This window comes from Leucopleurus acutus (assembly GCF_964270905.1).
Source record: "Leucopleurus acutus genome assembly, chromosome: 16".
NCBI classification, from domain to species: Eukaryota; Metazoa; Chordata; class Mammalia; order Artiodactyla; family Delphinidae; genus Leucopleurus; species Leucopleurus acutus.
The window spans coordinates 32,555,807-32,581,096 of record NC_139158.1 but is presented as its reverse complement, the minus strand read 5'-3'; the positions used below and the strand labels follow the sequence as shown (position 1 = coordinate 32,581,096).

Genomic DNA, 25,290 nt, shown 5'->3' with positions numbered 1-25,290 from the left:
GCTCTGAGAGGGGAGCTGACACATCCCTTTAAGGAACCCGAAAAGGCTGCTTAATTTAATCCTGCATTAGAGGCATCCCCGGAGTGTGATTGGAAATGGAAATGTAAGGATGGCACAAATACTGTTTATCCAGATTTTTCTTTCCAACCCTGGGGAGCTGGGAATTTAAAACAAACAAACAAATCACCCAGGGGCTTCCTGAACTAGTACCACCGACAGATCAGCAGGAAAGTGGAATTCTTCCGGGCAGCCTCCTCTACCCTCACCTCCTCCTCTGTTATACAATTTAATTACAAGTTTAATCACTTCAGAAACGCCATCCATTCCCTCCAGTGTAGGGAGATGTCTCCTTTCCAAGCAGGCGTCTCGGCGATAAGCAGCTGTCCACGGGAATGGCGGATGGGACTCTTGAAACCTCTCCCTCGACGAGCCAGAAAGACATGACTAAATAAAACCTGAAATTGTGTTGACATTTCACTGTGGTTGTTGTAGTTTTAATAATAGAGGAGGAACAAAGTATTTGTAGCTTTAAATGAAGAGGCAGCATTTGGCATTGAAATCACTGTGGATTTTTTGTACGAGGTTTTATTTTTGCTTATTGGGAGAGAAGAAAAAAACAATGAGCTAGGGAGAGACAGAAGTTCAAGAAGACAAGGGAAAAGCAAGATGGCTCTGCTTTTCCTTCATGGCCTTGATCACCACTGGGGTTCTGTGGTCAACTGTGGGTTCCTTTCTTGAAAGCCTGTTTCTCCTGTTGCCTGTTTGGTCCTTAGGAACAAAGATGGCTTTGGATTTCGCTCACCACGTTATTGCGTGTGATGAATGAATCTGTTTCTATAGCGCATCCTATGAGGCAGGGTGCCGTGTTTGTTTCCCCGTGATTTGATTTTTTAACATGATCTTCTCACAATTACCCTGTGAAGTCACTCATCATGCTCCCCATTAAACAGAAGCAAAAAAACTGGAGCCCAGGGCATTGCAACAACTTGTCTGAGATCGCACGGTGAGTCTGCCAAAGAGCCAGGCCCCCAGATCTTCCAAACACTGGCCCATGACTGTTTTAAGGTCAATTTACAATTAACCTCTCAGCTTTGTTGTAAATTTATCTGCAATGTTCTCACGGTATTTTTTTTTTTTAATTTACCCATCACCATCTCTCTTATCTCTTTGAGCTCTGTCTTCATCCCTCTTCTGTCTCCTCCCCTGATCCCCCCGGTGTCCCCCCCCCACCTTGAAAATATTTCAAAAATAGGATAGTCGCAAGCTTCCCAGTGGATTCCCTAACTTTGCATACCATATATTTAGTTTAGTAATGAAAAACTCCAGCTCCAGGCAGCGCAGAGGATAGCATTTCTAATGTTTTTTAAACAGCTATTAATGTAGTCGAGTGCTGTGTGGGTTTTTTTTTTTTTCCGTTCCTCTTCTATGTAATCATCTGCTCAGTGTATACTCTGAAACTGAGAGCAAGGGCCAGAGGAGGGGCAAGCTGTGATTGATGGGCCAGGCTCAAGGAAGGAGTCCCATCTGGGGTTGATTTGGGGAGCAGTCAATTGTTGAAGGGGAGGTCAGCCAGGCAGCCTCGGCGCCCCCCTTCCACACCCCCGCCGTCCCCACGTTGCACAGCGCACACACCCTGACTCGTAATCGAGGCTTGCTTCAGGCAGATGATTTGTGGTGTGACACTAGAACAGCTGCTAAGTTTATGGAGGAGAAAGGAAGCAGGATGGTACAGCAGGTATTCTTCCCCCATTTTCTGTTTTACTCGAAATTGTGATTTGAATGAAGCGGAAGCCTTTCCTTGTATTAAGTCTCTGTTATTCTCTCCATGATGTGGATTCTGCTCCTTGAATCATGCCGGCGGTGGGGGGCGTGGGGGGGGAGGAAAGGATTTTCAGCCGAGTGTGTGTGTGTGTGTGTGTGTGTGTGTGTGCGCGCGCGCGCGCACGCGCGCGCGAGCGGGCTTTTCTGCTTGATGGGTGGAACTGAGCCAGTCTTAGAACCAGCAGGTTAATGATGTAATTTTGCATTTTCCTTCTTGGTTTCCGTGCCCCCGGGGGGCATGATGCAGTTTAGTTCTTTTCCGTCCAGCAGTGGAGGCTTTCTCTGAATATGCAATTCTTCAAGAAATATGCCGTTTCTTGCCAGAGAAGTAGAACAGACCAGGCTAAGAAACTAAAGTAAACCAAACTGTCAGCAAGACGGAAAACTGCAGGCAACAGAGAATGGATAGTTTCCTCCTGCAAATCCAAGTTGGTGGGGGGTCCTGTGGCTGCTCTCCTAGGCGGTGCAGACAGATGTAATCAGCTGGTTTATGAGGATTGAACCATTCCTGTGCCTTTCTTCATTATAGGGGCTGTGTTTAGGCCAAAAGAGGTTTGGGGTGGGGGGACAAGAAGTGGACTGGGGACAAATAGATTCCAGAAGCAAAAGGAGAAAGGATGCACCAGAAGTTTGACAGTTAGAGCTAGGAAAACACACACACACACACACACACACACACAGAAGAGAAAGAAAAATACTTAAAGCCCACCTTGGCAGGCACTTTCCCCCTCGGTGAAAGTCAGACAGTTACGGTGAAAAGAATAAATCCATTTCATGTTCTGCCACGTAAAGACTATTTTCTGCAATTGAAATGTGGTTTGCGTTAGATTCTGAGCCAAAATATTTTGCCAAGTCTGATGGGCTGCCTCTCTTGGTTCGTTTTTTAGTTTCCCAAAACTACTTTATTAAACCACTAAGGGCCATGCACGGGAGAAAGGTGATGTCTGAAAAGAAACCAAAAAAAAGCACCTCCCATTTTCTCTCTGACTCTGCCTCCTGAGAAAATTAAGGGTGTAGGATGTTCTAGTGACCAAGGAAATTCTCCTTGTATTTGAGGGACGTCTCTCTGAATGCCTGCACGCAGCGGAGTCCACACACTATGCTAATGGTCAGATTACGGTATTTGTCTTAAAATAGCAATATCCTGGCTACTTCATGCTTCAGTAAAATATTTAAATTGACATGGCATTTTTTTTCCTGTGGTGAATCAGACTTGGTTGCATTTTAATAATCCTTCTTCTCTCTGTAACTGGAGTACAAACTACCTGTCAGGTTGTCGCAGGTAATGAGGGGTCCCCCGTTATCATCTGGCTGCCGTTGGGTTGCTGTTCTAATTGAGGTTTGGTGTATGAGGACAAAAGTTTCTTCTGCATTTATCCTAATGGATGTTCTTGATTTCAAACTCCTACCCAGTTCTGCAGCAGCAACGGTGGGTTTTAAAACATGAGGTCTTGGCTTCTTTCCCCCCTTTTGTGTATTCGGCAGCAACCCAGCAAAGTCCAGGCCCTGAAAATTAGATGCTAGGTTTGCAAAATCACTTGAAGCACTCCCTTGATAATGTGGGGCTACATGCAAAGCAGAATCACCCTCCCCATCAACTCAGAACAGCCACAAGCACCCTGATTCAGTAAATATCAGAATCTCTGTGATCGTTGCCCTTATTTAGGGAAAAGTGTGGGTGGGCATTAGAGTAGAAGAAAGAAGGCAGCTTCTGCAAATGAGGGAACGTCTAACCAGAACGCTCCAAATAACTGTTGCCTGTCACTGCCACCAGTGTGAAATTGGCTTCAGCCTTCCAGCAGGAGCTTGTTCACGTGCCCAAGATTTGCCTTGACCTGGAGTGGAAAAGGTGCCCATAATGTGAATATATTTTTCCAGAAAATCCATTTTAGCCAAGCTGAGTATCCAGGAACATCACTAGGGAGGAAAGAAAGACATCTCCGAAGCCCTTTGAAGGTGAAAAATAATTCCGTAGGAAGTACAGTGATCTTAATTAAATATTAGCTGTAATTAGCCCAAAGTACAAATGTTGGGAATATTAATTAGGGTTCCTCTGGAATGGCTGTCAGTGTTAATAAGTAACCGTGCAGGGTCCCACCAACATCTGTTTGAGAACTCCAGGAACGGGAGTGCATCCCAAGTTCTACGGACTTGAATGCTACCTGGAGGTTCCCTGGCTACCATGGACATCGTCTCTAGCGGTGGGCACCCGTGGTTTGCCAGAATGGCATGAGTTTTGGTAGAGGTTGGTGGTTTGCCCTGGCTCCAGTGGTGCCCCTACTTGGCCCTTGCCCTTGGCCCTTGTGGCCTCAGAGCCTTCGGAAGCCAGGCTTTGGGCTTGAGGTGGCAGAGGTTTCCCAGGCTGCTGCTCTAACACACCAAGGGCGACCCCTCGCCTCCCCCAGTCTGGCTGCTGGAACCCTGGCCTCTTCGAATCAAATACCCTAGCACCTGACTTCCCCACAGGGTGTAACCTGCCACCAGGTGGAAAACAGGTCTCAGGGTCACGGTATACATGACAGAGAGCAGTTTATTTATTTAAAATTGGAAACGCATCTCCCCACCAGAGATCTTCTTTCCCGATGAGGGACACCTTGGCGTGGGATAAACCCAGGCTCTGGTTCAGCTCTTGGCTTCCCTCAAAGGTACTTGTGACTGCAACCTCGTAATATCATTTACCAGCTCTGGGCTACAGTATCCTTCACAACAAAATAAAGCGGGATCAGAGATGCAGTGCATGCAGAGCAGAGAGTCTAGACCTCGGCACTATTAACCTTTGGGCCAGATAATCCTTGGTTGTGGAGGGGGCGCTGTCCTGTACACTGTAGGATGTCTAGCTGCAGCTCTGGCCTCCACCCACTAGATGCTGGTGGTATCCCTTCCTGCTCAGTTGTGACAAACAAAAGTGTCTCTGGTCATTGCCTAATGTCTCCTGGGGAGCAGTCACCCTGCTTAAGGACTCCTTGCCTGGTGCCCACTAGGTCTGAGTGTCACGCAGTTTGTTTTCTGAGTTCTGGTTTGGAGAAGAGGATGCCTTTCAGATGGAACACAGAAGTCTGAAGCCATCACAGGTCTTCGCACAAGCCCACGTCTGCTGAGTTTGAAGCACGTGTGTGTACAATGCAGAGACCTGGTGATGGAAAGCACTTTCTGAAAAAGATTCTACTGCACCTTTCTCCCACCATCCTTAACGCTGCCGAACTCCAGGTCTGGCTGAGCCACCCCCTCCTTGGTTTAGGTAGAAGGCACCCCCCTTCCCTCCCTACTTCACCACCAACTGTATTTCCTGCCCAAACTATCTGTGCAACAACAGCTGTTTTTTTTTTTTTTTAACATCTTTATTGGAGTTTAATTGCTTTACACTGGTGTTAGTTTCTGCTTTAAAACAAAGTGAATCAACTATACATATACATATATCCCCATATCTCCTCCCTCTTGCATCTTAACTGATGTCCCCATATTTCATGATAACTCTGCCACAATGATTAGAAAACTTTTCCTGCAAAGGGCCAGATAGATAAATAGTTTAGACTTTGTGGGCTATATGGTCTCTGTCAGAGCAACTCAACTCTGCCATCAGAGCACAGTGACCATGGTTGTGTCCCAATAAAACTTTATTTACAAAAACAAGTCACGGGCCAGATTTCTTCCAGGGTTCGTTTGCTGATCCCTCTCCCATCCCCCCACCCCCATCCTGTTGCCAATGAAGCCTGACAGAGCCCAGAGTCCACTAGCCAAGCATGCATTCACTTAGCAAACACCGGTGTATGTTGACTTTGCAGCCAGCGTGCAGCTGAACCCTGGAGGTGGAACAGAGAATGTGACACAGTCTCCCACCCTCAGGACGCTCACAGGCTAATCAGCAGGCGATAGTGGTACCTGGAGTTACGTGGGAGGTGACCACAAGCTGCAGTGTAGAGGGCGGGCAACTGATGTGGTTTAAGTGTCAAGGAAGACTTGCTGGGAAGCTCTTGATCTGGGACCTCAAAGAGAAGCCAAGGAAGGCTAGCCAGGGAAGGGAGTAGGGGAGGAATTCCCAAGCAGAGGAGGCAGTGAACAGGATGGTGTCGAGAGGATGGAGAGACCACAAGCTTCCTGAGGGCAGGCCTTCCCTCTCCAGTACAGAGAGAGGTCAGATCCTAGCAAGGAGCTGTTGCTGTTTTGCAGCTTGTAGGATTGGTTCACTCCTCCTGAGACTGCTTTGCAGTGAGGAAAGGCCATGTGGGCACATATGTACCCGTGATAGTGTTTCTACTGAAGGTGGAGAAAGGAAAGCTTTGTCTTTTATGACCATCTCTCTCTACCATTGATCCTGTGATCATTTCATGCTCCCCTGGAGTTTTCACAAGTCTGTCTTTCAATTCAGAGACAAGCGAGGTGGGAGGTAGGGGAGGCTGAAACGGACCTTTGGGCAGAAGTGGAATCTGTCCCGGTGATTTTCTCTTTGGAGCGTTCTCAAGGTCCCAAAGTTTCTGGGGTTTCTTGTCAGCCAGAAAGAAGTAGCATCTGTATGGACTTTTCTGTGCACAAGGATGTATTCCTTGAGCAGCCCTGTAGAAGAGAAGAACGCTAGTCAGCTCATATACAGAAGAGGATTTTTTCTGGTATTAGTCAAGACCTTTTCGGTTGCAAGTAACGGAAAGGCGGGCTTACACTAAATAAGACATTTACTGACTCATGGAACTTAAACAGCAGTGTTACTCACTGCAGGAAAAGCTGGATCCAAGACTTCACATGATGTCAGCAGGACTCAGTTGATCTGTTTCTCCACTTCTGGGCTCCGTTTTCCTCTGCGTTGGCTTCTGCTTTAGGGAGGCTCCCTTCAAGAGGCAGTTCTTGGCAGCTCTAGGCTGAACGTTATTTTTCCAGCTGCCAGTCATCGAAGTGAAAGAACTTCCTCCCCAAACTCCAGCCAAGTCCCAGGATTAAGCCTCACTGGAGTTGCTAGGGGTTAGGTGGATGGGCATAAGCCCAAGTCACTGTGACCGTTAAGAGTGGAGCCCTCTGGTTAGCCAGGCAGGGTAACATGACCACATCCAGAGGTAACCAGAGACGGGCCCAGCCACATCTGCACAATGTGGGGACTGGGAGTGGAAGTGGCCCCTAAAAGGAAACCGGGCTTGTCCCGGAAGAGGAGTGAACAATGAACGGCAATGACAGTAAATGTGGTTTCCCAAGGACGGACGCGGTTAACTTTCCACGCCGATCGATGCAACCCCAGCACAGACAGACCCGTTCAGCCCCAAGTGCTATGAAAACACGTTGCCAAGAAAGAAACGGCTGTTTATTTTTGCTTCCAATGGCACAGACATTTGGAGAAATTAGTCTGGGAGAGGAAAGGGCCTGAGGGGAGTGTTTTCACTTGTAAAATGTTTTAAACTTATCCTAAGTGTCGTTCTCTTCCAAGTGTCATCTTTAACATTCCAATTAAGGTTCCTTCTAAACAAATGCACCAGCTCCTTGCACTGCTCTGAGAATAAACTTTTTTCCCCCTCTCTGTCATAATGGTTTTTGCTGCACTCAAGTTGCTTTGGCTGAAGAAGCTCTCAAATGTTGGTGGTGGGAACCCAGGAGATGTGAGCAGTTCTGACACTTTTGCCCTGGTATCATTATAGGAGGACTGAAGTCACATCTAATTGACCACAGACAATGGGAGAGGCAGCTATTTGGTGTGCTTAATTGCTAAGCTTTCTCTCTCTCTCTCTCTCTTCTCTTTCTGACTGCGCAATCCCATTTCTTCTTAAGACCGTGGAAAATTTAGACCTTTGGGTTACAGTCCCTGATGCCGTGTGTGTGTGTGTGTGTGTGTGTGTGTGTCTGTGTGTCTGTGTGTCTGTGTGTGTGTGTGTGTGTGTGTGTGTGTGTGTGTGTAGGGTAGTAAAGTTATGGGAGTCCAGGTGGAGAGAGAGAGAGAGATGCTTCCTGAAATGGAAGCATTTGAATTCTTTTTTTTTTATTCTTTTGACTTGCCTATAAGTATCACACTGCATGTTTTGCCTAGATGTGAAGGGCGAATTGTTACATAATACTCTGCTTATAAAAAAAAATAATAAGTCAGGGAATGGGAGTAGGCATTGATTAATGAGGCTAAGAATTAAGTCCAGCATTTTGCAGAGATACTTAAAATGAGACAATCACAGAAGGCCATCTTTGTCCAAATTAGGCACTGAATTTTCATCAGCTGCTTCATGTTGGCACTGGGAACATCAAACACACACACACACACACACACACACACACACGCTGTGACCATTGCAAGGACCACCACCCCTGTCCCATTATGTGAGCCAAATCACATAAAATGTTGATTAAATTCAAATGCTTACATGAATTGTCTCTCCTCTCAAGAACACACACGTGCAATTTAATCGGTCTTGGCATTTTAAGTATCAAATCAAGGCTCTGCTGTCACCAGCGACAACTACATGCTCACAGGTCCCCAAACGGGAATGAAATTAGAAAGATCTGCCAGAACAACCCAATCCAGGAGAGCACATGCCCTCACAGTGTGTGGCTGTTGGGCTGGATGATTGGGAAAGGGTCTTCAGAGCCTCGATTTCTGCATCTGTACAATGGGGCTCTATCTACAATGCTTACTGTTTCCTTATAGGGTCCGGTGAAGACTGAGTGGGATGTATCTATCTCAGGCTCTTGGCAGCCTTGCTGAAACCCACGAAGCATCCGGGGAGCAGTTGTCCTTGTGCCTCGGGGGGAAGGTTTCTGCTTGGTGCCCACTCATGGTCTTCACTCCCTCTCTCTCTTTCTGATTTTCCAGGGTAATCAGGAAGCAGCAGCTGCCCCTGACACAATGGCTCAGCCTTACGCTTCGGCCCAGTTTGCCCCCCCTCAGAACGGCATCCCCGCGGAATACACGGCCCCTCATCCCCACCCCGCGCCAGAGTACACGGGCCAGACCACCGTTCCCGAGCACACGTTAAACCTGTACCCTGCCGCGCAGTCGCACTCGGAGCAGAGCGCAGCGGACACGAGCGCGCACACCGTCTCGGGCACCGCCACAGTAAGTGCGCACTGGCCTCCGGGGGCGCTCTGGGACCCCAGGGTTCCGGGGATGACAGCGGGGCGCACCGCCGTGCAACTGGTCGGGGTTGGGGGGTGGAGGCTCTCTCCCGCAAAGCAGCCCCTAAGCTCATCCTTGTCATCCCAGCCCCGCCTAGTTCACCTTACCTACGTGCATCTTCTCCTGGCACTGATTTAAACCAACACATTTTCCATTAACCGCGTGTATTTGTGAAGGGAAACGTTTATCTCTTTTCCGCTTCTATAGTTTTGCTTTTTCTGGAATTATGTCATCTGAGGGGAATCATACAGTATGATTATGAGATTGTGACAATATAATCTTTTTTTTAATGGCTTTATGGAGATACCATTTACATACAATAAAATTCACCTATTCGAGGTGGACAACTCACCGATTATTATTGTATTTACAGAATTGTGCCACCATTGCTACAGTCTAGGAATATTTCCATCACCCCCAGAATGAATCTCCTACCCATTGTAGCCACTCCCCATTCCCACCCCAGCCCTCCCTAGCCAAATTCGTTGGAAATTCACCCATGTTGTGGCTTGAGTCCCTAACATCGTTTTTATTTCAGAGCCCCCGGGGGTGTGGGTGGCCTAGGCCGCCAAGGGGCAGCAGGAGTGAATTTTGCAGGACTGTTCTGCATTTTGATGGTGGAGGTGACACACCTCTATGCACCAAAAAGTCAGATTTATTGCATATGAATGGATGAAATGGATTGAAAACAAGCAAACAAACTGAAAAGAAACCGTTTATCACCACCATCAATAGAAACCAGCAGGCTATCCATAAAGGACAACCACCCTAAACAAAAATAACGATGAAAATTACACAATGTTTATTTATGTACCACCTAAAATAACCACACACCGTGCGTACCGTAAGAGGTATATGTACACTTAGGAAAACTTGTTCTGTGGAATTCTTTAGAAGCCTGGACACATCCAGCCTCTAGTCCAGAACACTTTATAGGTGCAAGGCAATTGGGCCTGTTTCTTCTGCCCTCTGAGAAACTGGTATTTGCGAAGAAGTTTATTGGTTTGAAGCATGATATATTTCTTTAGCCAAAGCAACCATTGACTAGCTTTGCTACCTGGTACCTCACTGATTTGCAGGTTAGGTTTGGAGATTTTTCAAAATAATGTAAATTTAAAATTTTTCTATTGCTTGTCCTCCCTTATTTATTGTGCCAAAATACATATAACATAAAATTGACTGTTTTAACCATTTTATCGTATACAATTCGGGGGCATTAAGTACATTCACAATGTAGTGCAGCCATCACCATCATATAGTCCTAGACACTTCCGTCACCCCAAAAGGAAATCCAGTATCCATTAGGCAGACGTCCTCCATTCCTCCCTCCCACCAGACCCTGGGAACCACCCGTCTGCTTTATTTCTGTCTGGATTTGCCTATTCTGTATTTTTCCCCCAAATGAGATCATACCATATATGTCCTTTTGTGTCTGTCTTTTGCTTAACAGAATGTTTTCAAGGTTTATCCATGCTGGAGCATGGATCAGTACTTCATTGTTTTTATATGACTGAATACCATTCCATGATATGGATAGATCCTATTTTGTTTATCCATCCATCCGTTGTTGGGCATTTGGGTTGTTTCTGCCTCTTGGCTATTGTCAATAATGCTGCTATTGCCTTTTTAGTGTAGTATTTGGCTGCTGTAACTTAGGAATGGGTTCATTAAATGGGTTTGTGGATTTAGTAGGTGTTTATTGTTGTTGTGTTGACTACCTAGTGATGGAGTTATTTATTTGTATGCTGGTTGTTTTGTCATAATCAATGGTGGTAGGGCTTGAGAAGGTTATTTTAGGACTAAAAAAGGTCCCATCAGACATCATTTATTAAGCCTCAACATGGACCAACCATACAAACTGCTGTGGAAGTTTCATTCATTCACTCACAAATATTTATTAAGCGTCTACTCGGGCCAGGACTCATACTTGATGATGTGGTTGAACCAAACATAAATGGTCTTTTCTCTCTTGTAACTTAGTGCCAGAGACAGAGAATAAACATGTAGCAATAAAATAGCTGTATAAACACACATTGTGATACGTGCTCTTAAGGAAAAGACAGGTGCTATGGGAGGCTAAAAAAAGATCAGAGGTACCACTTGTAAATGAGTAGTCTGGGAACATTTCTTCAAGGACATGATATTTAAGGGGAAAAGACAAAGCATCCAGGCAAAAGGAATACCGAGGTCAAAGGTTCCAAGGTTGGAAAGAGCTGGACTTATTCAAAGAACTAAAAAAAAGGCAGTATGTCTAGGGCATATGAAGACAGTTTGGCAATGGCAAAGGATAAAATGGGGGCAGCCAGCAGGGATCGTATCCCGCAGGCCTCGTGGGTTCCATGTTGAAAGCTATGGGAAGCCATTGAAAAGAGTTTAAGCCAGAAAAGTTTAAAAAATGACATTTTGAAAGAAAGGATTAATTGTACCTACCTTAAAGGAAATCTTAATCCAGCTGGGGAGTAGAGAAGCTCAACATCCTTTTCTCACAAAAAGAACTCTCCAGAGATCAACACGATTACATTTAAATTGCATATTGGATGTCCACAGTGCCCCAGACACTACAGGAGGTGAAATGATGCGGAGACAGGCTCCCTCCCTTAGAGAGGTTTTGGTCCACTAGAGAGCGTAGGATATGTGTTCTGTTACTTGTCATAATGTCGCAAGTTCTAGAGCATGGATTTCCAAGGCTTTAGTGTATTATGATGATCATGGAAGAAAACACTTTCTAAGAGATCTACCTCAAAATCACTGATGAAGCAGTATTATTTCGTAGACTTCTTGTTGCTCTAACGGAAAACTCAGTAGGGAATGTATCGGCTTATAAAACAAAAAATTCCAGACAAGTGCTGGCTTTAGACACAGCTTAGTTCTTGGCGTGCATCTGTTAGGTTCCAGCTGCATCCATCTCTGCCTCTTCTTCCTCTTGCTCATCATTCTCCACTTCTGTGTGATGGTCCTTCAAGTTCAGGCTCTTGACATCACACCAGATTCCCAGTGAAAGACTCTTGGATTAGTCCATACAAGCAAGCCTGGGAATCACTCTCTCTCTCTGGTTTGCGCAGTTCAGTGGCTGAAGCAGAGAATGGATGTCTCAGCCATGGGGCCACTGAGGAGCCCTATTCCCAAATACATAGACCAAGGATGGTTCCACCAGAGTCAATGGTAAGGTGCCTTTGGGACTTCTCGTGAAAGTTATTTAACAGACAGCAACTGGTCAGCATCAAAGGTAGTATGGTGATCCATTTGTATGGACAGGCCTGAATTGATTCATTTGTTGAGCGTAGGGAATGGAGAGAAGGTCAAGGACTGATCACTGGAGAACTCATAGGTGGTGAGGTTTGGAAGAAAAAGAGCTATTGAATGAGATGTAAAGAGGGTACCCAGATGGGGGGTTGAACCAGGAGAGTGTTGTCATGGCAGCCTGGCAGGTGTGAACTGAGAAGACATTATTGAAGCTGGCATTGTGGACATCACTGAAGACCCAGGAGAAAGTAGCCTTAGTAGAGTATTGGGGAGAGATGCCAGGGGGCCAGGAGTTGAAGAATAAATGGGAACTATCAGAGTGGGTATGTACAGTACCATTGTAAACATTTGGAGGGAAGAGGAAAAAGAAAACATAGCATTGGAAGAGCACAGATCTCAGAGAAAGCCGTTTGTAGGAGAGTGGATTTTGATTCACTGTTTACACCGCAGAGAATTGCGATGGGGAGGACAGGGAAGAAGAGATAGGGAATGATGACTCAAGAAAGAAAGTGACAAAGTATTTTAGAGGAAATAGGAAGGAATATGACCAAGGGTACACAGATACAATAGGTAGTCTGGGAAAGACGAAGAAATACTTTATTTTTTGCAGCTCTATTGACATATAAATGACATACAACAAACTGTGCATATTTAAAGTGTGCAATTTGATGAGTATTGACATATGTACATAACTGTGGAACCACTGCCACTCTCAAGATAACAGACATGTCCATCATCCCAAAGTTTTTTTTTTTTGTAATCTGGAAACCACTGTATTGTTTGTTTGTTTGTTTATATTGAAGTATAGTTTATTTACAACATGTTAGTTTCAGGTGTACAGCAAAGTGATTCGGTTTTATGTATTTATATTCTTTTTCATTTTATATATAGTGGTTTGAGTAGTTTGTATCTTTCCATCCCAAACTCCTCTAATTTATCACCCCCCCCCCTTTTCCTTTGGTAACCGTACGTTTGTTTTCTTTGACTGTGAGTCTATTTCTGTTTTTGTAAATAAGTTCATTTGTATCATTTTTTTTTAGATTCCACATATGTAAGTGATATCATACGGTATAATATTTGTCTTTCTCTGTCTGATTTACTTCACTTAGTATGATAATGTCTAGGTCCATCCATCTTGCTGCAAATGGCATTATTATTTCATTCTTTTTTATGGCTGAGTAATGTTCCATTGTATATTATATATAACAGTATGGAGATTCCTTACAAAACAGAGTTACCGTATGATCCAGTGATCCCACTCCTGAGCACATATCCAGGAAAAACTATAACTCGAAAAGATACATGCACCGCTCTGCAATCTTCCCTCTCCACCTCTGTCTCATTCCCAGGAACCAACTGATTGGCTCCTATAGCTTAGTTTTCAGTTTCTAGAATTTTCTATCAGTGACATCAAACATCGTATGCTCTTTGTTTTCTGGCTTCAGTCACGTAGCATCATGGTTCACAGATTCATCCATCTCGTTGCATGCATCAGTAGCCTACTCTTTGCATACCATTACGTAGAATGTGCCACAATTTGTTGATCCATTTACCTGTGGATGGGCATTTGAGTTGTTTTCCATTTGGGGCCACAAAAAAAATGGCCAACATTACAAATAAGGGCTCCCATGAATATTTGAAAACATTTCCATTTTGAAACAGAAGAGAAGTGTCATGGTCCATTCTGGCTGCTGTAACAAAACACCACAGACTGGCTTATAAACAGCAGAAATTTATTGCTCACAATTCTGGAGGCTGGAAGTCTAAGATCAGGGTACCAGATGGTCAGGTGAGGGTCCTATTCCTGGTTCAGAGCCTTTGCCTTTGCACATGGTGGGAGGAGTAAGGGGGCTCTGTAGGATCTCTTTTATGAGGGCACTAATGCTATTCATGAGGGCTACACCCTCATGACCTAATCACCTCCCCAAAGCTCCACCTCCTAACATCATCACATGGGGCTTTAGGATTCCAACATGTGAGTCTGGGTCAGTGAATGGGGGACATAAACATTCAGACCATAGCAAGAATGAAGAATAAATGTGTGAGGAAACAGATAAATCTTGAGGTCAAGAGATGACCTGAGGAGGTCCCTCTATACTACCTTCATGCTCACTATCAACTGACAGAGAGTGAGAAAGGAAGGGATTTAGAAGCAACAGAATGATTCCTGAAATTGAGCAGACCTGCCAGGAATGTGGCTCATACAATTCTAGGGTTTTTGAAGGGCAGTAGTCACCTCTCTGACTTTGGGGAGTGTGAGTTTTTGGTGAGGCTGGTTATCCGGTGACTTTGTCTATTCCAGCAATGTTTGAGTGGCACGTACTGCTTACAGGAAGTCCTCAAGGAAAGAGGACCATGATAGGGTGAAGCAGGAGGGGCTTTGAGGCTGATCCTGAAGGAAGTCTCAGGACATATGCTCTTAGCTGGTGTGGGGAAAGAGCAGGCATCCTAAAAGGTGCCATCTTGTTTTCTGCTACAATTACATGCCTATGCTTTTCTCTCTTCTGCCAAAAGGAAAGATGTTTCTGTTGTCTGTGACCTACTTTTGAGTTGTAGTTCCCTGACCTGACTGAGCAGAACACAGTCTATGACAAGTTTCTTCAAACTGTCTCTGCATCCTTGTGCATTTACCGGGGGCACCTTCTCTTCACTTAACCTCAAAGTGGGTCAGAGCCATGGTTCTCCCAACCCCGGAAAACATGGCCCTGTATTATACACCTGATTTATTTCCCACAGGGTAGAGTTGTACCTGAAACAACTCTAACTGTCCTTTGACAGATATGCACAGATATGTGCTTAATGCCGGTCTGAGGCCACTGGAGGGACCATCATTTCTTTGAAAAACAGAGTAGTTTGGGGTAAGAGAAAAGATCCATCCATCTGGTAGGCTCCAAGAACATCTAATATATGCACATGATTTAACACAAAGTGCAGGATCTGTAAAAGGGAAGCAGAATGCACCCAGAGCTCCCAGCCAGAGCTGAGGAAAGTACAGAGAGAAAAGACCTACCAGGTCATCCTTTCAGTTCCCCAAGGGCTGAGATGAGTCCCTGCAGGACAATTTTCTGCTGATTGTCTATTTAATGTGGGCCTCCAAACACATCATGGATCACTGTGCTGACAGAGCCAATGCTGTATTATATCAGATACTGCTCCTGACAAGGTATTTTACTCTTGACATATTATAATTAGAGATTTGCAAGTGGTGAATTCTCCATGTATCTCCAATAGCAACTTAACTTCTATTTTTATCACCTCTGCAGTCTGTCTAAAAGTCTCCCATCAGCTCCAGGATCTGATGGGAGAAACAATGTGAGTTTTAGAGCTTGGTCCCTGAGCTCTGGGCTATGTTGACAGAGAGAGGAGCTCTTTAAGGAACCAAGTTCTTCTTGATCTTCAGTGCTTCCAACTGGAGTGCTAACTGTGTCTCCAGTTTTCATTAATACCTTTAGGAAGATAAGATGTGGCCTGGTGGCGACTTCCTCTTCTTAACCATTTACATACTGGCTCTGCTTTGGAAGCCAATTGTGCAGCTAAGGTATGGGGAAAATTTCTCAATGCATTCCTTTTAGTTAACTAGCCATTCTTCTTCCTATTATTATTACTGCAATTCAGGTTTGTGGTTTCAAAAAGTCACACACTAGAAAGTGTATATAATGAAAACTAAAATTTTCTCAGAAACAAGAGTCACCAGTTCTACCAGAAATGCTTTATGCAAACACAAGCATATGTCTTAGTCCGTTCAGGCTGCTATAACAAAAATATTATAAATCGGCTGGCTTATAAACAACAGATACTTATTTCTCACAGTTTTGAGGCTGGGAAGTCCAAGATTGTGGCACCAGCAGATTTGGTGTCTGGTGAGAACCCACTTCCTGGTTCATGGAGGGCTGTCTCATTGCTGTGTCCTCACATAGTGGAAAGAGTGAGGGAGCTCTCTGGGGCACTAATCCCATTAGTCAGGGCTCCACCCTCATGACCTGATCATCTCCCAAAGGCCCCCACTTCCAAATGCCATCACCTTGGGGGCTGGGATTTCAACATATGAATTTTTGGGTAATACAAACACTCGGTTTATAGCAGCCTGCTTGTCTATTTCTCCCTCTATCTCTAGTTTATCTCTCTCTGTCTCTAATTCAATCTTTACATCTTCTAACTTCTCACTAGTTCCATTCCCAAAAGGACAGAATTTAAATCTACTAAGCACCCACTTTGGCACCTTTTATATCTGGGAGGTCATTCTGTATCACGCTTTGCATTCTTTTGCATATTTGTCTGCTATCTTACATACAGAGGTCTCCCACTGATGGAATTTAGGTTCTTTCTGGGGTTCATCTTGCAGTGTCATTATTCCCAGTCAGGCTGTAGTGAGCAGCTGAGTACAAATATTGCTGTCTACCTCCAGTGTCTCTGTGTGAGTGGTTAAAGGTACATGGGTTTAAATGTAGACATTACCCTCCAGAGAGCCCATGTACAGCCCACAGACAGTCCCGAGAAGGCCTGCTGCCCACAGTCTTGGCTAGCACAACACGCCACCCAACTCAGCTCACAGCCGTTCCACCTGTGTATGCTGGGCTGGAGACAGCCCCTCTCTAACAGAAGAAAGTAACTTGAGAGCTGCCTGGTGTCAGGGAAAAGAAAAGGAAAGGCTGCTGCCATTGATTGAGGCCTGCTGTGGTCACAGACCCTGCTAAGTGCTCTTTCAATCTCTCATCTCATTTTATCCTCACACCAAACCTTTTACATGATATTAGCGTTCCCCATTTTACACTGAGGGACCAAGTGGTTCAAGATGTCGTGGAGTTTGGAGCAGTTGTGATGGCAGAGTAGAAACCCTCACCAGATGTGGCCAGTGTCAAAGTCTAGACTTTCTTCCATCTCCAGGCTCTTCCCTACAAGTTCTCCTGGCCAGCAGCTCAGATGACCAGTGCCTGGGACCAGAGTGAACAATCTAGAACTTGCCCCAAGGCTGGGTCCTTCAGCCTGCTCTCCAATTTAAAGAAACAGGTCAGCTAAGAACCTGGAATCTGGGTGTGTCAGGGTTCGCCCCTCTCTTTACCATTTCCAAGCTGAAGGCTCTTGGGCTGGTTGTTTGACCTCTCTGCTCTTATAGTCCTACTGTTCCCTTCCTCCACAGTGGCCCTGCCCTTCTCCAAACACCCTTCCTCTTCCCTTCGAAACAGTCATCAGAGACAAATTGTAAAGCACCAGAGCGTCCTTCTTCCTGTCGGAGGACTTTGGCATCCCCTGCTTACATTTAAAGTTTGGCAAAATCACTGAGGGATGCCAATCTAAAAATAGGGTAAGTAGCCACATCAAAACAGGAGACAGGGAATCACAGTCTCAGAAATAACAATTTTCACTCGTTGAACATCAGGCTATGTTATAATCATTTTACATGCACAATCTCAAGTCATCTTGACTCTCCATCACCAAAAATAAAAATAAAAAAAATAAAAGTATGTTAAGAGGCATTGTCATCACCGTGTTACAGTTGAAAAACCTGAGGCAAGTAACTTCCTGAAGGTCATTGTAGCTAACAGGTAGAAACCAGGTCTCCAAACCAGGTGTGGCAGACTCAAGATCAAAACTCTTTAGGGCTCGAAGCCCAGAAGGCACCCCCAGGCAGGCCTGGCCACATACTCTGAGCTCTTCTGTGCATCTAGAGATGTGGCAGAAAAGATTGCTTTGCCTGGGAATTCCTCATTTCACCCTGGGAAGGGCCCCAGCAGACCCAAGCATGTGCAATATTACAGGCTTAGCGCGGTCTCTTGTTTGAGACCGGTGCCTTGAGCAAACTCCAATAATATGTTTCAGTGGCTTCAAAATTGTCTTTTCAGATGACAGTGTAGCTGAGCTGTTTTGTCAATATCAGTTCTGCTCTCCTAAGGTTCACATTTACTTTAAGGACACAGGTACTGCTTCTTGTTCCCTCGTGAGGCCGAGTATTAATGCCTTTGCCTCCTGTCTCTGCTTTAGAATAAATGGTCTGTGGTTTTCAGGATGAATTGAAGGCCTGTGTTACCCAATTCCAGGGCCATTTTACTGTTCCAGAGCCTCTGTTGACCAAAGAGTGCCGCGTCCTGGTGGCCCAGGAGACACCATTGAGCCCAGCTTAGGATAATTCTAAAGCTGTGAGCATCAGAGACCCAAGTCCCTTTGTAGGACCAGGCTATAGCCTTGGATTCTGGGAGAACTGAAGGTTCTCATGACAGGTCAGGAAAAATGGCTCTGGAAGAATAAATACCCTTAGGTGTTACCAGGAGAAGCAGTGAAGCGTCACGTTCCAGAGCTGGGAGTTCCTATCCCAGTTCTGACCCAGGTTGGGACCACTGGCATGTGATGGAACCTCTCTGAGCCTCACTGTTTCCCTCTGTGTATGTGAGGCTATGACAGCCTAACGAGATAATGCCAATGAAGGGCTTGGCACAGAGATGGGCACACAGTAAACGTTCTACCATATGAACCATTATAATTAGGAAATAATTACATCATTCCCAGTGGGAAATCACAGCATTCTCCTCTGTCCTGAATTCTTCGTTCTAAATGTTTTTCAGGACAGTAAATCCATCCTAAGAATTGTGACATTTTCTGTGTTAAGGGGGAAATGAAGACCCAAATCCCCACACTTATTTAAAAGGAATTCTTGTATGTGATGATTTCCATACAAATAGTTTTCAGTCACTCACACCTGAGTTCGGCTGATTGGTACAAGCAAGTCATTGACCTGAGTCTAGGTCATGAAGAGCAAGGTTAGGATTTATTAAAGGACTCTATGACTGAAGTTTTGTCCGTAAGGCTGAAGCCATCTTGCTTTTGCTGAATGAGGAGAGATCAGACCTATTCAGTTTTCTTAGCGGGATTTCACTGTCATATTTCCATTGGAAGTCTTAAGTCATTGGAAACGTTACATCGTGACTTTGTCTGAATCATAAACTTGGTGTTTTGTGCTTATTCATACCTATATACATTGTCATCAGTTTTACCTCCTCAGTATGACTAAGCAGTCTGTATCCTTGATTAAGGTGTTAGTCTTTGAGCAAGTGTTAGCACAGTGTCATTGTGAAGTGTTGGGATAATGATCAGGTAATTCGAAGATGAAGTGGGCTGTCTACGAGCTACACAAACAACTGGTTAGGTGTTGAAGAACCTTTGCACAGCTCATGGGCCTCATGAGGTGGTTTCATTGCTTTTGTTTGTTTGTTTTTAAATGAATCTAGATTCAGACGTTAATTTGTTCTGTGGGCAGTATTTGAATCCCTCATTAGCCAACCACCAGGTCATGCTCTTAATTCCTGGCCATATATTTTGCAAGTTGATAGTGAATTCCTACAAAGGCTGTGCTGTATTTGGATTTTAGGCAGGAGAAAGAAGTTGGCTGTGCCTCGTTAACTGAGGGTTCCTGGGGGCTTCAGCTAGACCCTTGGAGTGTTAGAGCTGGAGGGAACCACCTATTCCAATCTCCTCATTGTACAGGTGTAAGGTGATTACATAAGTTAAGGGCTGAAACCCAAATATTTTCAGGTCCAGGCAAGTAACATACATATTTGAAAGAGATTAGTTTATGATGGAGATATAGGTAAAAGAAATAATTAATTTTCCCCATTAATATAGGAATGATAAAACCCTAGGCATGATGCTTTGTGACCCCTGATGGAGGCCCTGTTGGTAGTCTTGAGGGCACATGGTCCATCCAAAGGCCGTTCTCTGTCAGTCCATCCAGTCACGGCCATATTGGATTGCTGACCCAGCATTACAATATCTGGATTTTTTTCAAGAGCAAGCAGCGTTTTGGATTTTTATGTGCTTTCCTGTTCGCTCCTGTTTCACTTATTTTTGTTGTCTGCCCAGCCTCTGAAGATACTGAGTTTATAACCCCCGACTTAGTCTTTGAAACTCCGTTTATTTATTTATTTATTTATTATTTTTTTTTTTTTTTTTTTTTTTTTTTTTTGTTTTGTTTTTTTGTTTTTGCGGTACGCGGGCCTCCCACTGTTGTGGCCCCTCCCCCCGCAGGGCACAGGCTCCGGACGCGCAGGCCCAGCGGCCATGGCCCACGGGCCCAGCCGCTCCACGGCACGTGGGATCCTCCCGGACCGGGGCACGAACCCGCCTCCCCTGCCCCGGCAGGCGGACTCCCAACCACTGCGCCACCAGGGAAGCCCATTTATTTATTTTTTAAACATCTTTATTGGAGTATAATTGCTTTACAATGGTGTGTTAGTTTCTGCTGTATAACAAAGTGAATCAGCTATACATATACATATATCCCCATATCTCCTCCCTCTTGTGTCTCCCTCCCGCTATTTTTAAAATAAGAGGTGAAATTAGGAACTTTAATCCTTTGAGTGAGACCCTATTTCAGGTTTATAAAAAAGGCAGCTTGGATGCTTGAGCATGACAGTGCAGAGATGCACAGAATGCTAGAGCTGGAAGCGACCATCTGGTCTACATGCTTTCTTTACAAATAATGCCAAGGTTCAGAGAGGGAAAGGGATCTGCCTGAGTCACACAGCGAATATCACAGCAGAAACCAGAACAGGGACGTCCTGTAAGAAAATTTCCACTGCACCATGCCCCTCCCTCTGCATCCTACTGGCTATGACCATGCTTTTTTTCCTCTCCGTCTCCTGGATTCTGTAGTAGCTTTCAAAATTCACTTACTTAGGGTTATCTCTGCATTAAAATGGTCAAAGGCCACTGACGCTGACTATAGGAGCGAGTCAAGCTATATGATTTAAGGCTTCATTTCTCTTTGATATGCCGTTTTGGTTCCTAGCCAGAGGTTTCAGCCAATAGTGGGCCCTACATTCAGAAAGGCTTCCAGAATTCTAAAAAGAGTCTTTATTTTATCTAGTTCTCTCCTGCAGATCCTGGTGGCTGTGCTGATGGGGCTGTGCTCATTCAGTACTCTTATGTATTCCAAGCGGCTCTAGTCCCAATTGCTCTTGGGTCCAAACACTCTAACTAGGGAGTCTGGGTTTCCAGCTTTGCACCCCTGAAGAGTATGGAGACTGTCTGATTGCCAGATTATAGCCTTTGATGTAGAGCTAGGTCCAGGTCACTGCCCAAGCTCCCAGAAGGGCAGAAGGTCGAAGGGTAGGTTCTGCCCCCCATAGTAAAGTAACCAGACCCTTGTGAGGTGGGTGGGTCTGGCAGATGAGCCAGTCAGAGTGGAGATCCCACAGAAACTCTCATGGGCCCTGCAACTAACTCTTGGGCTTAGGAGAGAAGGTCAACACAATGCAGACACTAATCCGTCCCTCTGGTATCAGGAGCAGAATGTATCCAGCCTTGAGGACCTGACTCTTATGCGATCTCGGTGTCCTTGAGACAAAGCTACATGGGCAAGTTTGTTCTCCAATAAACCAAAGCTTGCAGACAGTACAGTCCAAAACAAACCAGGCCATCAGGACCAAGGTAATATGAAGCCTTAAGTGTTGCAGACTTGTTGTGGAAGCAAAAAGTTTTTTTTAAAAAATCATGGAAGTCGTTGCAAATAATACAGTTCAACAAGTTTGGGCTGCCCTGGTCTTTTAAAAGGGGGAACTGTAAATCTGCATCTTGACTGGTAGATGGGGAAAAACAAATAGAAGTTTTGGGGGCTGAAAGGAAGAAAATTAAAAAAGAAGACTCAACTATCCTGTATGAGTAACGTCTAGATAACAGTAACTAGCATGTAGTGAGCATGTGTTAGATGCCCAGTGCAGTGATGCTACCAGCTTTCTGTGCATGATCTGATGGAATCTTACATCATCCAGAGGAAATAGGTACCATAATTAAAACCCCTTGTTACCTAGGTGAGAACATCAGGGCATAGAGAAATCAAGGAGAGTACCCAGGTCACATCACAAAGCCACTAAGGTCAGAGCTGGGATTGAAAGGCAGCCAGTCCACCTCCAGGGTCCGCTCCCTAACTCACTCAAGAGCCACACGCTATGCTGAAAATTTTAGTCACATTCCATAGCCCGTCAAGGGATGCATGTGGTGATGCTAGAATGACAGGTGAGGAAACAGCACAGATGTTAAATAACTTGCCCCAAGGCCATACAACTAATAAAGGGATGAGTGTAAATGCCAGCAGAGGCCTGGTGGATTCCTAAACCCACATTGTTTGACGTCCCCATCAGAAATAGTTTATTTTACCCTGCTATTTTAAACATGATAATATCATAGCAGACAAGTATCTTAATAATCGCTGTCCCCATAATTCTGAATTTATGTCTAAACTGCTTCAATTTATAAACACATAGCATACACACACATACACACACACATACACACACACACACACACACACACTCTCTTCCATCCCCCAATCACCCCCTCCCCCCCACGTGGCATCCAGTGGCCCCTCGGAGTGAAAGGGACCTTCAGACCACTTGGCAAGCTGACTAGAGGAAGCCTGGATCTCCCAGAGAAACTTGCTACAAGGAAATCACTAATTATAACCCAAATTGTATTTGACTTCTGCATCTTTGCTTCACGTTATCACACTGTAATTTAAAGAGATTGTTCCCTAACCTTTTTTAGGGGCAGAAATTAACTACCTTTTTTCATTTTACTAAGAAAAGCGGTGGTGGCGGTAGCGCCCGAATGACAGGAGGTGGGTCTCGTCCCCCCTTTTCCCTCTAATTGGCTTGCAAGTGGGAGTCAGGTTAGCAATTATGCAAGGAGTTGCCTGGGCTTCCAGGCAGTGTCTCTGGGTGACACTCATCTGGTGGCTTCACAAAAGAGAAAGAGATGATAGGGGTGGGGCAGGCCAGGGGGATGAGCCCCAGAGAGTCTTCTTGACTCTTGGAGGGGGAAGTTTGGGGACGGGAGGGAGGCAAGGCAGCTTAGTCCTTGAATTTGGGAGTCTTCTCCAGTTTTGAATCCCAGAAACTCTTGGCATTGAAGAATGGAGGGGACCTGATCAAAGGTTGGAAAGAGGAGTAGGAAGCATTGCATGGACCCCGGAGCCTTGGCTGTCAGTCTACCTGATCCAGCTGCCCACGGGACCCAGAGCCCCTCGCCAGCCCAGCCTTCCCGTCTTCTCTCCAGCCTTCGCCTCTTCCAGGCCTTTAGTATCAGAGTATCAGCGTTAAGTAGTTAGGCCAAGGCTTGGCAAACTGACCAATGGGGCAGTTCTGGCCCACCACCTCTTTCTGTCAATAAAGTTTTATTGGCAGACAGCCATACCAGTCCATTCATGCATTATCCATGGCTGCTTTGCTTTTACGTTACGACAGCAGAGGTGAGTAATTGTGAAGAGATACAGGGCCTGCAAAGCTGAAAATACTTACTATTTGGCCCTCTATAGAAAAAGTGTGTTAATCCCTGATCTAGGACAAAGCTTATATATTGTTGGCCTGCTGACTTGATTTAGACCTCAGGCTTCCCAATGGAATAAACTGCCTACAATTAAAAATGGGAGATTTTACAGTATAACCTGGCTTTGATTAGAAGTGGAAAAGTCTAACAAAACATGGCTATGATGTGCGAATGTTGAAGATGGGCTGTTCCCCAAGACCGTATGCCGTAGTTGCCACCACTCCCCATAGTATTTCACCAAACTTACCTTTTCCATCTACCTGGACTGGCCCTCATAGGCATTTGAGTTTGACCAGGGTATCTGGGTCTTCTGGATTATTTTTTAATACAATAATCCTAATTTCTCCCCGAGCTGAAAAATAAACTGCATTTATTTTAGTCTTCTCCATCAAACTGGACTTCCCTGTGGAACTCTGGCAAGAAAATAAATGTTTGCATAATGTCAGAATTTAATGAATTCCAGAGTTCTATCAGAAATGTAGCATCCCCTCGTACCTCCAGACATATCCATACACACATGCAGTGCCCACATTTTCAAAAAAAACCTTTGAAAGTGAAACCTATATCACTGTTGACTTTGATTTAAATCAGAGCAGGAGTGTAGCAAGTGTTTCCATCTTCTGAGATCATGAAATGAATGCCAGAAGTGTTATTATTAATAGAGTAAGTATTAATAGTCTGGGGTAATGTATTCAGGCTTTCAATCCATTATTCTAAACCTAGCGGCACGTAGTGTTACCCCCATTTCACAGACAAGGAAAACAGAGACTCAGGGGTGATGAAAATTGCCCCAGGTGGTACCATCAGTAAGTGATGGGCACAGAACTCAAACCCAGACCTGGCTGTTGCCAAAGGCACTGAACTGCTCTTTCTAACACACCGTGGCAGGTCTTTACACACATAGGCACAGGCAGTGGAAATAACTCTTGACTAAAATAGGCAACTGGGGCCCAGCTCTGGGGCTGACATGAGAAGGTGGTAAGAAAGCCCCAAGAGATCACTTCTCCTGTAGCTAGAACAGCTAATCCCCAGAAGAGCCTTGAAAGGCTTGGTTAGAGCCACCGAAGGTGAGTTTTTAGTGAACAGTCATTTAAGCATCTTTCATTGCTCTCAACAAATCTGCAGAGAATGTTTTTTCCACTTGCCTTAGCAAGAAGGAGACGTTAGGTTGAGTGGCTGGGGGAAATCACATGTTTCCTTTTCAAAATAAGGGTTCATAGGGCAGGAGCCTACCCACGGCAGAAGGAAGCCCTAGTAAACAGGATCCAGGTTTTGTTTTGCAGCTTAGTTCTAGCAGAGAGCCCAGCCTGGGCCGCACAGGCATCTGGACTTCCCCTGGGGTGTGTGTGTGGGTGGGTGGGTGGCACTTTAGGAAGCCCTGTGCTTTTCCTTCCTCAACGTGGGTAGTGAGTTGTGCAGGCTTTCTGAGGATTCACTGTGGCGTGATACTGGGGCTGAACCCTTGATAACGACACTGTAGACATGAGATAATTACAGATCTGATACTTCCCAAGTCAAGCTAAGTGGACCTCTGATTATTATTCTGAGTATAATAGGAGCAAAACTAACACTGAAGGGAAATTGTACTTCTCTATTTTATTAACCGCTTTTATATTCCCCTGTGAATGGCTATGATGCTATGAAATCTTCTTAAATGTGCTATTACTCAATATAGTACAATAATAATGCACACACCATAATGTATTGGATTACTTTGCAAACAGCCCTTCTGAAATTGAATTTCCCATCATTTCCCTGGGCCAGCTCAGGGCTGCTGGGCTCCCAGGCCCTTTCTGGGGCCGGGAAACTGGGGTCTACCTTTATAGTCACATAGG

The 25,290-nt window shown here is 45.0% G+C and overlaps 1 protein-coding gene across 17 annotated transcripts in view; it reads left to right on the top strand.

Moving 5' to 3' along the window:
- RBFOX1 (RNA binding fox-1 homolog 1) overlaps positions 1–25,290 on the top strand; it is a gene marked incomplete at both ends in the record, with an annotated part of 1,093,433 nt that overhangs the window by 895,099 nt on the left and 173,044 nt on the right. For 16 of the 17 annotated variants that reach the window (XM_082857460.1, XM_082857469.1, XM_082857464.1 and 13 more), the window contains one exon: positions 8,597–8,839. In XM_082857460.1, the coding sequence (XP_082713586.1) occupies positions 8,597–8,839 (243 nt within the window). Of the gene's footprint in view, positions 1–1,702; positions 1,736–8,596; positions 8,840–25,290 lie in introns of those variants that run through there. The other variant, XM_082857457.1, reaches the window with a different exon arrangement.